General features: G+C 42.1%; 1 protein-coding gene across 6 annotated transcripts; it reads left to right on the top strand.

Moving 5' to 3' along the window:
• The first annotated feature begins 2,415 nt into the window (after nt 1-2,415).
• PTTG1 (PTTG1 regulator of sister chromatid separation, securin) lies at nt 2,416-14,015 on the top strand. 6 transcript variants are annotated; one of them, XM_067732955.1, is made up of 7 exons: nt 2,416-2,509; nt 2,972-3,072; nt 3,424-3,605; nt 4,945-5,038; nt 9,222-9,380; nt 10,131-10,236; nt 13,823-14,015. In XM_067732955.1, the coding sequence occupies exons 2-6, from the start codon at nt 2,982-2,984 to the stop codon at nt 10,208-10,210; spliced, it is 606 nt and encodes a 201-aa protein (XP_067589056.1). In that variant the 5' UTR covers nt 2,416-2,509; nt 2,972-2,981; the 3' UTR covers nt 10,211-10,236; nt 13,823-14,015. The 6 variants fall into 6 exon arrangements, with proteins under 6 accessions (XP_067589056.1, XP_067589053.1, XP_067589054.1 ...); XM_067732952.1 differs by having other exon boundaries at nt 3,421-3,605; XM_067732953.1 differs by having other exon boundaries at nt 2,470-2,513; nt 3,421-3,605.
• Nucleotides 14,016-14,302: the final 287 nt, after the last annotated feature.

The following is a 14,302-nucleotide window of genomic DNA, read 5'->3' as shown; positions in this document are numbered from 1 at the left end:
AAGATAGAAGCCACAGGCCCAAAATGGTGTTACTTGTGCTAAAGCCCATGATACCAAACCTAGATTTAACATCTAACGTAATCACAACTTCAAAATGTAATCCCCAGAAATGTAATCCAATCAACCAGTTTGGAATTTCCTGGTCAGTACTGAAGAGGTAATATGTCACGTGGACCCTTTCTATCATCCCCTCACCCCCACCCTGCCTCTCAGAGGAAGAAGAGGCAATCAGCTGTAAAAACCTTGCTGTTCCTTGCCCCCTTCCCCACCCCCCAAAGATGTCCCAGCCTAAAAATAATCCTTTCTATTATTCTGCTAATAGCTCCATGCCCCACCCTTCTTCCTACAAAAACTTTTCAGCTTGTACAACCCCTTGGAGCATGCTTCTGGTTGCTAGGTGGGATGCTGTCTAATTCATGAGTTGTTGAATAAAGCCAATTAGATCTTAAAGTTTACTTGATTGAATTTTGTTTTTTGACAGTGTCATGCAGATTTGGTTTCAAAATGAACACTTTTGTGTGTTGATGATGTAATATGGAGCTGAGACATTTAGAAGGGGATACAGGGAGGAAATAAGGGGAGGGGTAGGGATAAAGGAGAAAGGACAGAGAAGGGGCAAAGAAGTTATGCATTTTTTGTCCTTCCTCTTTTCTTCATGATGTCCAGCATTTAATAAGCACTCAATAAATATTTGTTGAATGAATGAGACATTCAATCAATTTTGGTCCTGAAACGCCAGGGAAGATGGGACAATGAACTGGCATATGTTTCAAACCATATCTATGCCAGGTGTAGTGCTAAGCCTTTTGTGAAAGAGTAATAATGTAGGCTCAACTCCTCTCTCCCAACTTACATGCAAGTTAAAAAGTATCTGGTGACCTGTTGGGAGTACAGTTTGGATGACACAGGTCACCCTTGGTCTTTTGAACTGATTTCTTTATCTTGTTCAATATATTTCTATTTATTGTAGAAAGGAAAAGGTCACCAACTTTTTCAAGCACAATTTCTCCCCATATCTTGGAAATTGGAATTCCTTTTGTATATCTTTATTATTCCTCTGATCTTTTTCTCTTGTTCACCCTCTGTCCTTCCCCCACCAGCTTTGATGAGTATATTGTTGAGATGTTAAAAGTTTAAAATAACTCCCTATTGGGACTCGCCTGGCGGTCCAGTGGTTAAGACTCTGCGCTTCCACTGCAGGGGGCACGGCTCGATCCCTGGTCTAGGAACTAAGATCCTGCATGCCATGCGGCATGGCCAAAAACAAACAAAAAAAGTCCCAATTAAATGATAGAAGTTTAAAGGAAGCCTGAATTTTGTACTCATTAGGTCATTATTTTGTTCCTAAGTCAGATTCTGTATAACAGAGACAGCATCCTAACCTGAAATATTGATGATAGTCTTGCAATTAGGAAATAATCAGTCCATTTTGTAAAAATTGAAGTTTAATGGATTTATTATATTAGTTTCAGAATCAGTCCATCTTAATCACAAGCACCACAGAATGACACAAACACTGCCGTTTTATCTACCTGTACTTTCATTTCTTAATTTTTAATTCTGCCCTGCTAGTATTCACTAGACCTAATATAGGTTTTTTTCCCCACCGGACTATATATTGACTGTATATGTATTTTTAATTTTATTTATTTATTTATTTATTTTGCGGTACTCGGGCCTCTCACTGCTGTGGCCTCTCCCATTGCGGAGCACAGGCTCCGGACGCGCAGGCTCAGCGGCCATGGCTCACGGGCCCAGCCGCTCCGTGGCATGTGGGATCCTCCCGGACCGGGGCACGAACCCGCGTCCCCTGCATCGGCAGGCGGACTCTCAACCACTGCGCCACCAGGGAAGCCCTATATATGTATTTTTTATATCTCTAATTGAAATACAACAATTATGTATCCGTCTCCCTTCCTCATTTTCCCGATGACTACAATGCCTTTCCTCCAGTGCTGCCCCTTCTTTTTGATTTGATCTGCTCTATTTACTCTCTGGAAAAATAGTTGATTAGTTGAAGACTTTAGGAAAATAGTTCTGTCACCACCTCACCTTGACTTTTTGAACTTCACAATCTTCTCATTTGAAAACGTCTTGGACACCAAAGTGTCTCAGGAAAAAATAAACTCCAAAAACCAACTCTCTGTATCTTGGTATTACAATAATCATCATAATTATTTATTTCTTGGAATTGGAGACCATATTTACTCCCCTTCTATTTCTGTGGGGAGCAGGTTAAAAAACAACTAGAAATCCGTGATCAAGGTGTCAGCGTGTTTGATATTTCTCCTCCCGGGAAACTAGCGACAAAGTTGCCGGGGGAAGCTTTCGGGGCGGAGCCCAGGGAGCTTATGTTCCTACCATTGGTTCTTCCCGGGAGCCTCCTCCCCACTCCTGCCCCGCCTCCTGGACGGATGAACCAATAGCGGCGTAAGTTGTGGTTTAAACGCCGAGGCCCGCGCGACCGCTGGAGATCGTGTCTCGGAAGAGTTTGGCTGTTGTTCCCGACGTGGGTGAATGGAGCGGTCGCGAGTGGTTGGGCGGGAGGGGTCCGGCGGGTTAGGAAGCGGGGCTGGAGTGGGGGGTCTGGGAAGCGGGGTCCGTATGTCTGGGAGCCGGGGCTGGGGATTGGGGGCTGGGACTAACCCCGGGACATCTGTAGCGCCCAGCCCGTTGAGCCACGGCCTTTGGACTGCGTCCGCAACCCACGGCGGTTCGGTTCCGATGGGTAGCAGGGCCTGTGCCAGTCCCAAACCGCCAACTCTTCTGGAATTTAGGGCCCCTGACTCAGGCTTCAAGAGTTAAGAGCTGGATTAAGTGCCTGTCGGCTCAAGATCGGGCTTCTCTCTCTGCTTAGCTCTTGTTTTTGCATAGACGTGCCCAGGGTAGAAAGTGGGGTCTGTGCTACACCTTAGGTTCTTTCATCTTCCCTAACTCCCAGGGTTTAATGAGTATTTCACATTACCCCTAGGTAATCCAGAATGGCTACTCTGATCTATGTTGACAAGGAAAATGGAGAACCAGGCACCCGTGTGGCTCCTAAGGACGGGCTGAAGCTGGGGTCTGGGCCTTGTAAGTATACAGGCGGCAATCAGGTACACAGGTATTGTGAATCAGTGGTGGGTGTGGCCTGGAGCTGGGGGAGGCATTTAGTATACTTTGCCAGCAATTGGAGTCAGGTTTACCCAATACTGCTACTACCAGGTTCTTGTTATGGGTCTCTTTTTCATGTTCAGTATCTTAATGAGATTATTTAAGAGGGTACTAAACTGAAGTACTGTTACGCATAGGACCATGCCGCTGTCGAAAAGGGGTTAAGTTTGGGTGTGAGAATTAGGCCACGTTTATAGGTAAGGTCAGCCTTCAAGTTGCACAGGCGTTTACTGCTGGAATAATCTCACGGTAAGACTTTTTCTTTAGCAGTCAAAGCTTTAGATGGGAGATCTCAGGTTTCAACACCACATGTTGGCAAAATGTTTGATGCTCCACCAGCTTTACCTAAAGGTACCAGAAAGGCTTTGGGAACTGTTAACAGAGCTGCAGAAAAGTCAATAAAAACTAATGGACCCCTCAAACAGAAACAGACAGCCTTCTCTACCAAAAAGGTAAGTGTTGGCTATAAATAAAGATGCTGTTTAAACACTTCAGCACTTGTGACTCTTAAAATGACTATTGGCATCCTACCCGACTTTCTCCTGTGTGAACAGAAAGAAATAGAGGCTAGCAAACATAGTTTAGCAGAAGAGAATCATCATACTGTCTTTGTGGACTTCCCCTGTAACTCAAGATCACGTCTCAGTAGCAGCTGGTGAATTTTTTTTGCCTCACCTGCCCTTAATGAGTGTCTTGAAGCAGATTGATTGGTAGAATGTACTTACAGATTAAAAAGTACTGAGAGGGACGGTATTTTGCAAGAGGTCACATTGCTAATATAACAGCTCAGGTGCTGCCATCCTTCTCCCCTCCTTCCAGAGCAAGCACCAGTTTTTTAGGTTATAACGTGGTAGCATGTTGACCTTGGTATGTGTGTTTACAAACTGTAGGTTAGTGCATCCTAGACTGAGAGGACTTGGCTATGAAAGATAACTTTAGCATGTGGATTAACACTTCATTTCACTAATTGTTTTGTTTAATGTGTATTAGGAAAAAACAACTAGTACTTGATCTCAAACTGAGACATGTGTGGTTTTAGGACAAGGATGTCTTTTTAAAAAAACTAAGTTGAGTAAGAGAAGTGTTAAAGGCAAGTATTGCAAGGATATAGCAAAAGTGATGAGAATCTGACAGAACTGAAATGTGGGAAACCTTGCCTTAGGGATTTCCTCTAGCCATGCAATGTGACGTAAGCATAAATCAAGACTATGCAGGTTTCCATTTTGGCCCACCATTGTGGACTGCCTGCCAATTCCAGACTAGGGAATTATCCACTGTGGGCTTCTAAAGTCCTTGGCTGTCTTTGGCTGCCTCTTACTCTGTGTATTTGAGGAACACAAATTGGTTTTTAAAATTAACCAAGCAAATAATTTAGGTAACACTGATGGACACACCAACGGAAAATTATATTTCCAACAGCCAAAAATGGCTTCCAGGATTAGCTTCTGTTCTAGGTGATTCATGCCCATTTTCTCCTTTGTTAGGTTGGGTGATTGAGTGAATTAGTTCTGAATTAACTCCACTCTGCATTTTGATAACTTATGCTAACAGGTGCTGATACTTATATTTTAGAATTAACTTTTGAGCCATGATATTAGAATTGCTTGCTGAATTGTATTTGTAATTTTGAGAATGAAGGATTATGGTTTCTTAGAAGTCAGCATGAAATTGAAAACAATTTAAAATGTGGTGAAGCAGTCACATGTCTTAAAGAAGCCCTATGATCTCTTGTACTAATCAGTTGACAAGGCTTCCGCTCTCACTAATGTATGTTTTCTTGGGTTGTTTTAGATGACTGAGAAGACCGTTAAAGCAAAAAGCTCTGTTCCTGCCTCAGATGACACCTATCCAGAAATAGAAAAATTCTTTCCCTTCAACCCATTAGGTAATATCTTTTGGTATCGCACAAATGCTTTAGCCTTGAGTTTCTCTTAGGATCCAATTCAACTGTAACTTGATATAGCTATGAATAAGACATGTGATCCAAGACTGTAACAAGGCTGTCTGAATCTGGGTTGCTCTGAACAAATACACTTGTGAATTTATTTGTAAGGTATAATCTTAGGTCAGAAGAGGAATCCGAGCTAAGATGTGGAAAACATTGTTCCTGTCCTCAAAAGCTAACCACCTAGGGGGAGATTACACCTATTCAACGTTAGGGGACAGTCTTCTTAGAAAACCATTTAGGAAGAGGGCTCTATGTCAAGTTGAACAATGCCTGAGGGCTTCCCTGGTGGCTCAGTGGTTAAGAATCCGCCTGCCAATGCAGGGTATGCAGGTTCGAGCCCTGGTCCAGGAAGATCCCCCATGCTGCAGAGCAACTAAGCCCATGCACCACAACTACTGAGCCTGTGCTCTAGAGCCCTCGAGCCACAACTACTGAGCTCACGTGCCTAGAGCCCGTGCTCCGCAATAAGAGAAGCCACCGCAATGAGAAGCCTGCACACCGCAATGAAGAGTAGCCCCCACTCGCCACAAGTAGAGAAAACCTGTGTGCAGCAACGAAGACCCAACACAGCCAAAAATAAATCAAATAAAAAATAATTAAAAAAAAAACACTTAAGTTTCTTTCTAAGCTAAAGCATTTAGTCAGCAATACTAACTATATACAAGTTGTGAATCCAACCCTTGCTTGTCCTATTTCTCCACAAGCACATTAAATATTTCTTAAAAAACCCCCCAGAAAACAATGCCTGAAAAATCCACATAGCCAGTGAAAACGTGCTTTTTTTTTACTCCTTCAACCTGCTATACGTATCTGAGATATTTTCTGTTACAGAACCAGCTTTTCAAGCTTTAATTTACTCACATTTGAGGAGAGGCTACCATACACCAGGCACGAATAAGCTTGGGATGCAGTGGTTAACAAGACAGGCCCCACCCTGAGAAGCCCATGATTTGGAGGGAAAGTCAGGCACTGAACAAATCATCTCACTTTGAGTGTGAGCAAGGAGAAACACAGGGCCTGTTAGGGGCCTAGCCTGTAAGAGCCTAGCCTGTAAGAGCCTAGCCTGTAAGAGCAGGGAAGAGTTCTCTCAGGAAGTGACACCCAGTGGAGTCTTGAAGGATATAAGGAGATAGTTGGGTGAAGAAAGGATAGGGCAGGGCAAGAGCACTGTAGCAGATCAAAGTGTGTGCAAAGATCCTGAGGCAGAAAAAAGGACTGGAGTGGTTCTGCGAAGCTGAAAGGCAGAGGTGAAGGATGGTACTGGTGAGGGGGTGGGGACAAATCACACAGGTCCTTTGAGATTTCTGAGCTGGATTTTTTGCCCTTTGATCCAAAGAGTATTTAATCATTCCAGTAGTATACATCTAGGTTGTTTCTGGCTTTTATATATTACAAAACAGTTATGCAATTATTGTTGAGAGTTTGTGAGTCTCTCTGGAGAGTAAACTCCAAGAAGGATTGCTGGGTCTCAAAGCTGTGTGATTAAGTTTTGATAAAATGTGGTACATCCGTTCTAATGATTACCATTCAGGAAAATGAAGTAGATTTATGCATATTGACCAGGAAAGAGGACTAAGATATGCTGTGTTGGAGGAAAGAGATATTGCTAAGTTGCCTTCCAAAATAGGAGCATAAATTATTGAAGCCACCTTCAGTGGATAAGGATGCCTGCTTCCCCTGTAATCTAACTGCAAATGTTTTAAAGCTCTAATCTTTATCAGAAAGGTAATTGGTATTTTATTGTTTTAAATTGGGGTATATGAGTGTGTCTGAGCATATTTGACTATTGGTCATTTATAGTTTTTTAATTTTCTGTTTGTATCTTTGTTTTCTCTTGATTTTTGTGACTTTCTTACACTGTGTGTATGTGTGTGTAAAGAACTCTGTGGATAAAGGTAATTAGCCCTGTATGTTGCAGACTTATTTCCTCTGGGGTCTTTTGTCTGTTTATGCTTTCCTTTACAATTCAGTGTTTAAATTAAGTAGTCACATATCACTCAATTCCTTTTTGAATTCTGAGCTTTATCAGTCTTGAAAAAGAATAGACCAATTCCTAGTATTTAGGCTTTAGAGAACTTTCGCACTTCAGAATATGATGGTTCTCCGTCCATCTTTGTTCTTAGCTTTTGAGAAAATGCTTAAATTAACCTCTTGGGGAGTTTTGTTAAATTACAAATTAAGTTTTATGACTGTGATCAGTCTGTTCAAATTGTCTGTTTCTTCTTGATTACCTCTTCGAAAAGAGGCAAGACTCTAATCCTACTTTTGTTACTGTCAAGAAAAATTAGTTGTTTTAAATAATTCCTAATCTGAAAGGCACTTGGATTTTAAGAAGAAATGTTGCCTAAAACAGCATTTCTTAAATTTGTTTTAGGACTTATACACTCTTACAAATTAGTGAAGACCCCAAAGAACTTTTGTGTAGTGTTTATGTATTCTATATTAGAAATTAAAATTGAGAAATTAAAAAAGAATTTGTTTAAAAAACAAACACATTACATTAATGTACATAGCTTGAAACAAAATTTTTTTACATGTATAAATTGTGAGAAGAATGGCATGGTTTTATATTTGAAAATTTGCTTAATTTGGCTTAACATAAAACAGCTGGATTCACATGGATTCTGCAATCTGTTGCATCTTGTTTTGGTTGAAGTATATGAAGAAAATCTGGCCTTATGCAGACATGTATTTAGGAAAGAGAAGCATTTTAAGTCTTTTATTTTTTATTTTTTTTGCTGAATGCGGGCCTCTCACTGTTGTGGCCTCTCCCGTTGCGGAACACAGGCTCCGGATGTGCAGGCTCAGCGGCCATGGCTCACGGGCCCAGCTGCTCCGCAGCATGTGGGATCGTCCCGGACCGGGGCACGAACCCATGTCCCCTGCATTGGCAGGCGGACTCTCAACCACTGCGCCACCAGGGAAGCCCTTAAGTCTTTTAGATAAGTATAGATAGTTTTCTTTGCCATTACACTAAAATTCAACAAGTGGCTGTTTCTGTAGGCATAGTTGCAATGTGGAATCCAAAACCGTTTCAGTAAACATTGTATGCTCTGACAATAAAATCCATTGGTCTGTTTTGCATTTTGAAGGAAGGTTATCCTGCATTTATCACCATTGATCATTTAGAAATACTGGTACCCTGGGAAATGTAGGTCATGTTGAAATGTTTCATTATGAAGTATCAAAAGCACACTCATTAATATCACCGCTGATCTAATCAGAAAAGTCTTCAGTATTAGGAAGTTCTTAAGCTAATGCTTACAGATAAGTTTACTGATATTCCAGTTTTTTTTCCCCTTGAAATTGTGAATTTTATCATTGGCAACAAATACCGTTTCCCTTTAAGTGGTAGACTTCTTTCATTCCTCGGAGAATAATGTGCAACACATATCCAAGGCTGAGTTACCACAGTTTGTCTTTCAGTTCTTTCAAGTAAATGGTGTCCAGGAATAAGGCCTCTAGTTTAGCTTGCAAATCAAATAATTGCACGAATCTTTTTTTCTTGGAAAACACCGTGGTCCTTCAGTACGCGGTAGATGTGTTTTGTGGCATACTTCACATCATATACAGAATACTAAAAAGACATGTTCTCAAGGGTTGAGAGCTAATAAAATTAATACTGTTTACTGCATGTGGTAAAGTAACATTATGTGAAACGCATTTTTTACTGCAAGTGAATGGCAGCGAGGAATATAGTGACTACTAAGCATAGTTTATTGCCACTGCCTTGATTCACGCACAGCAGTTTTCTCTACCATTGCTTTTGGACCATCATTGTAAATGTCAACACAGTGGAAAAAGGTATTAATATTATTATAAAAAATAGTTTGAGGGCTTCCCTGGTGGCGCGGTGGTTGAGAGTCCGCCTGCCGATGCAGGGGATGCAGGTTCGTGCCCTGGTCCGGGAGGATCCCACATGCCGCGGAGCAGCTGGGCCCATGAGCCATGGCCACTGAGCCTGCATGTCCGGAGCCTGTGCTCTGCAACGGGAGAGGCCACAACAGTGAGAGGCCCGCGTACCGGAAAAAAAAAAAAAAAAAAAGCTTGAGCTCATGGACCCTGTGAAAGCTGACCACCCTGAGGAATGCTGCCCTGACAAAGTACTTTTCTGTGGCAGATTTCGAGAGTTTCGACCTGCCTGAAGAGCACCAGATTGCACACATGCCCTTGAATGGAGTGCCTCTCATGATCCTCGATGAGAAGAGGGAGCTTGAACAGCTGTTACACCTGGGCCCCCCTTCACCTCTGAAGATGTCTCCTCTACCGTGGGAGTCTAGTAAGTGAACAAGTGCCCTTCTAGAAGGTCTGTAAACAATCTGTCATAACACTTCCATTACCACGGGGACAGGTTGTGCAGAAGGTTAGCCTGTAAGTAATTTCTATCCTTCAGACTGCAGGGATAAGGTTTCAGGATAATGAAAACTATTCTCAACTGGTACTGCTTTTTAGTCCCAAATGCCCAGTAAAATTGTCATTCTGGAATCGGGACAGTCTTAGATACAAGCAAAACCAGAGGAAATTTAGTGTGTAACTTCTTACGTTATAAGCTGAAGTATAATAAACTTGCTTGGAATGAGAATTCCAAGCTACACCCAAAGCTCGTGTAGGATCAAGACCCACGTAATAGCATCAACTGGCAAACCTTTACTGCAGAAGGTTTGAGGTCTTGGTTCAAACTGGTGGTCAAAAGCCATCATCAGTATGTATTCTATTTGTTCTGATGGAATACCTCACACTATTTGCTCAATTGCATTAATGATAATTGTTGGCCCTTACTTGGGTCTCTAAGGATGATGGAATTTCAGGTACTTCTATGATTTATCTCATAATGAAGGTTAATTCTGTGGCCGCAGCCACTTTCCAAGAAATAAGTGAGAGCGGGTATGTGTGTGTGTAGGTGGGGCGGGGGTAAAGATTCCTTAGACAAAGGGAAAAACAAGAATTCATGATTAAGAGTGACAACTAGTGTGTGTGTTGATGGACACGAGGATTTGCAGATATTGAACAAGAAATTCCTGTTTTCTAGATCTGTTGCAGTCTCCCTCAAGCATTCTGTCGACCCTGGATGTTGAATTGCCACCTGTTTGCTATGACTTAGATATTTAAATTTCTTAGCACTTTATAGTCTGTGGGTATGTATTAATAGTTTGTATTAATAAAGCAATTCTTTGTTTAACAAACTCTTCCTAATATTGTGGTTGGTATTGTTTGGAATTTGCTTAAAACAGTATGAAAACTAGTAGATGTGTTTAACAGACAAGAGTCTATAATCTGACAAGAGAAGTTTGTCCAAGTTAAAAAACTTCCCCTGAAACCCTCTGCTTTGTCTTAACAGCTTATTTTAGCAGCTGCCACTGTTTTCCCTGAAACATATACCCTGCCATATGTACTTTCCTACCTTTTTGTGGCCATTAACTAGTGACAGTTAATAGATCTCTTAATAGGAAGAGCTACTTCCAGCTCATTGTGTCTGTTGCTAGGCATTCTTTATTGCTAGTTCTGTTTAGTTTCTAATGCCTTCAATACTCTGTATTCAGTGATCAGAATTTGAAAGGCTCTAAATCTGAGAATTCTGCCTCCTTGAGCTCTTCAATTGGGTTCTTTGAAGACCACAGCAGATAATTTACTGATAGTAAGATCCACTTTCTACCTATAGGAAACTCTATTTATTTGCTAGCTCTGTGTTGGGAATTGTTTTTTTTTGTTTTTTTTTTTTTTTTTTTTTTTTTTCTTTTTTGCGGTACGCGGGCCTTTCACTGTTGTGGCCTCTCCCGTTGCGGAGCACAGGCTCCGGACACGCAGGCCCAGTGGCCATGGCTCACGGGCCTAGCCGCTCCGCGGCATGTGGGATCCTCCCGGACCGGGGCACGAACCCGTGTCCCCTGCATCGGCAGGCGGACTCTCAACCACTGCGCCACCAGGGAAGCCAAATACACATTTGGGATTCTTTTTTTTTTTTTTTTTTCCGATACGCGGGCCTCGCACTGCTGTGGTCTCTCCCGTTGTGGAGCACAGGCTCCGCATGTGCAGGCCCAGCCGCTCCGCGGCATGTGGGATCTTCCCGGACCAGGGCACGAACCCACGTCCCCTACATCTGCAGGCGGACTCTCAACCACTGCGCCACCAGGGAAGCCCGGGAATTGTTTTTAAGTCTTTAATAAGCATTATTGTGTTTCATGTTCATGACCCTGGTTTTCAGATGAGGACAGTGAAGCTCAGAAGTTGACTGATACATCAAAGACACGAAGAGCTAGAAAATGATAGAACTGGTATTTTGATTCCATAACTGAGATTGGAATCAAAATATCAGATTGCTCATGGATTTTCCCTTTTTTCTTTTGGGCAGAGGGGCTGGATGATGTTTAAAAAAAATGAATTGTTGCCATCATTTTAAATTAAGAGTTTCACATATCTTTGGTTTTAGAGCTTCTCTTGGAAAAGCAGACCTGTTTATAGTAGGCCCTTGTTTCCAACACTTGGTGGAGTGGCTGCCTTTTACATGAAGTGTGGGTTTTCTGTCCTCTGAACCCTGTGTGAGATGGTTTGAGGGGAGAACTGAAGTATTCCTCTTTCTCTCTTCTGTGACTCAGCCTATTTAACTCACTTAACTTGCCTGGGCCAGGCAGCCAATTGAATTTGATCCTTGCTAAATACTAACTTATATAGGAAGGCTTTCTCCTGAAACATCTGTTGCATCTATAGTCAAGTTAGAATGTGAGCCTTTTCTTTTCCATCGTTATTAGAGGAATCTGCAAGATATTAGGCATGAAACACTAGGAACACATATAGACTCTGATCCTGAGTTTAAAAATTCTTTTTTTAGTTTTATTTACTTAAGAAAAATGAAAAAAATTTTTTGGCTGTGCTGCTCGGCATGCAGGGTCTTAGTTCCCTGACCCTAGATTGAACCCATGCCCCTGCAGTGGAAGTGCAGAGTCTTAACTATTGGACTGCCAGGGAAGTCCCCTGACTTTCAAACTTTGACCCTGTAAACATAGCTGAACCAGCCTGGATTTCTGAAACTAGTAGAAAGACTTCTAAAAGAGAATAAAGTAAGACAACTCGGCACTTGACTTTAAAGGAGAGGATTAGACCTTCTATCCTCAAGTATAATAGGGCCACTTTGAAAAGCAAAGCCTAGTTTTGAGCGACTTTCATACCCTACAATATATTTAGAAACTTTGGAAAGTGGTTTGTTGTGGTGGAGGGAACAAAGGGCTGGGAGCAAGGCAACTGGTCAGTCCTTTACCAGTTAGTTACTGTCCTTGGTCAGAGCTGGGCACAAGTGATCTTCTCTTCACTGCTGTTAGTCAGACGCAAAGTGCTTAATATTTGTTGACTCTGAGAATTTTAAACAGATGCTTTTCCATTAATATAGATAATTCTTTTTGTGGGTATTGTTGCTGTTTGTAAACAGTTTATTAAGTAGCATGTGTTTGGCTTCATTACTTGAGAAAGCTTATGAGAAGCCCTGTTTGGAAATCTAATCTGTCCAAGCAGTAATACCGTAGGATTAAAGTTTCTTTCAATCACAGTTCCCCTGCACTGGACTGAAACGTGCTCTTACCTACGTAAGGTTCATCCACACCTAACTTCTTTTAAAAAAAAAAAAAAAATTATTTATTTATTTTTGTCTGTGTTGGATCTTTTTTGCTGCGCGCGGTCTTTCTCTAGTTGAGGCGAGTGGGGGCTACTCTTTGTTGCAGTGCACAGGATTCTCATTGTGGTGGCTTCTCTTGTTGTGGAGCACGGGCTCTAGGCATGTGGGCTTCAGTAGTTGTGGCATGCAGGCTCATTAGTTGTGGCTCAGGGGCTTAGTTGCTCCACGGCATGTGGGCTCGGACCCGTGTCCCCTGTGTTAGCAGGCGGATTCTTTTTTTGTTTGTTTGGTTTTTTGTGTGTTTTTTTTGCGGTACGCGGGCCTCTCACTGCTGTGGCCTCTCCCGTTGCGGAGCACAGGCTCCGGACGCGCAGGCTTAGCGGCCATGGCTCACGGGCCCAGCCGCTCCGCGGCATGTGGGATCCTCCCGGACCGGGGCACGAACCTGTGTCCCCTGCATCGGCAGACAGACTCCCAACCACTGCGCCCCCAGGGAAGCCCTGGCAGGCGGATTCTTAACCACTGCCCCACCAGGGAAGTCCCACACCTAACTTATTCTTGCATTGGCATTTTTCAGGTTTCAAATTCCAATTAACCTTCAACAGGGACACAAAGCCTTTTAAATATATTAATGCTAATATTCTCTATTAGACTAATTCTGAACTAACCTATATAGGAAGGTTAGTCCCTATACCAAGTTCCAAAAGGGTCAATACTATGGCAGAAATGTCCTACGTTGACTTTGTTCTTTCCAGTAGTTTAATCATTTACCATTTATTGAGGCCCCGTGTGCTAGGGACCAAGCCTACGCCTACCATGGTTAAGTAACAACATTGCCTCTGCCCTCAGGTGCCTGGCATCCAGTGGGAAGAGAGGTATCAAATGCCATTGTGATACAGGAAGATGCACGTGGGGGTGGGGAGGACCAGGAATTGGGGAGCACTCCCCAGCCCAGTCTAGGGAAGGACAGGGAAGGCTTCCTGGGGAGGGACATATGGATGGAGACTTGATGGAAGAGAAGCATTCTGGGCAGAGAGAACAGCTTTTGCAGATGGCAGGAAGCAAGATAACATAGCTTGTTAAGTGAAAACTGCCTTTCTGTTTTTCTCCTGCTTTAGGTTTGAGCAAGGAGTGTGTTTGGCAACAAGGGAGTCTGGACAGTGAAGCAGGGGCCATATGGCTTTTTGAACTGTGCAAGGGGTTTAGAGTTTGTCCTGGGGGTGTTTGGTGCCATGGAAAGGTTTCATTTTGTTTTTCATTTATCATTTATTTAATAGTATTTTCCTGCATAATAAAGCAAACTAAAATGTACACACTTATTTTCAGCAATAGTTATACATGTATCTTAAATTGTATACAAACTTAGAAATATTAAATATCATTACAGAAAAATTTGAAATTATGACAAGATATATAGCAAAAAACACTTATTGAAAAGAGCATACATGTGGTAGTTAGTTGGTAAATGCTGCTTCTGTATCAGTATACACACTTTGAATATCATCCTTCTGTGCTATTGATGTGTTTAATTTTTTTCTTATATCTGCAAATACAAATTTCACTATTATTTTCCCCTTGAAATAGAGAAAAAATTCTGC

The sequence above is a fragment of the Pseudorca crassidens genome, chromosome 3, assembly GCF_039906515.1.
Source record: "Pseudorca crassidens isolate mPseCra1 chromosome 3, mPseCra1.hap1, whole genome shotgun sequence".
Classification (NCBI taxonomy): domain Eukaryota; kingdom Metazoa; phylum Chordata; class Mammalia; order Artiodactyla; family Delphinidae; genus Pseudorca; species Pseudorca crassidens.
Note: the sequence above shows the minus strand (reverse complement) of the source record. Positions and strands in the feature narration are given on the sequence as shown.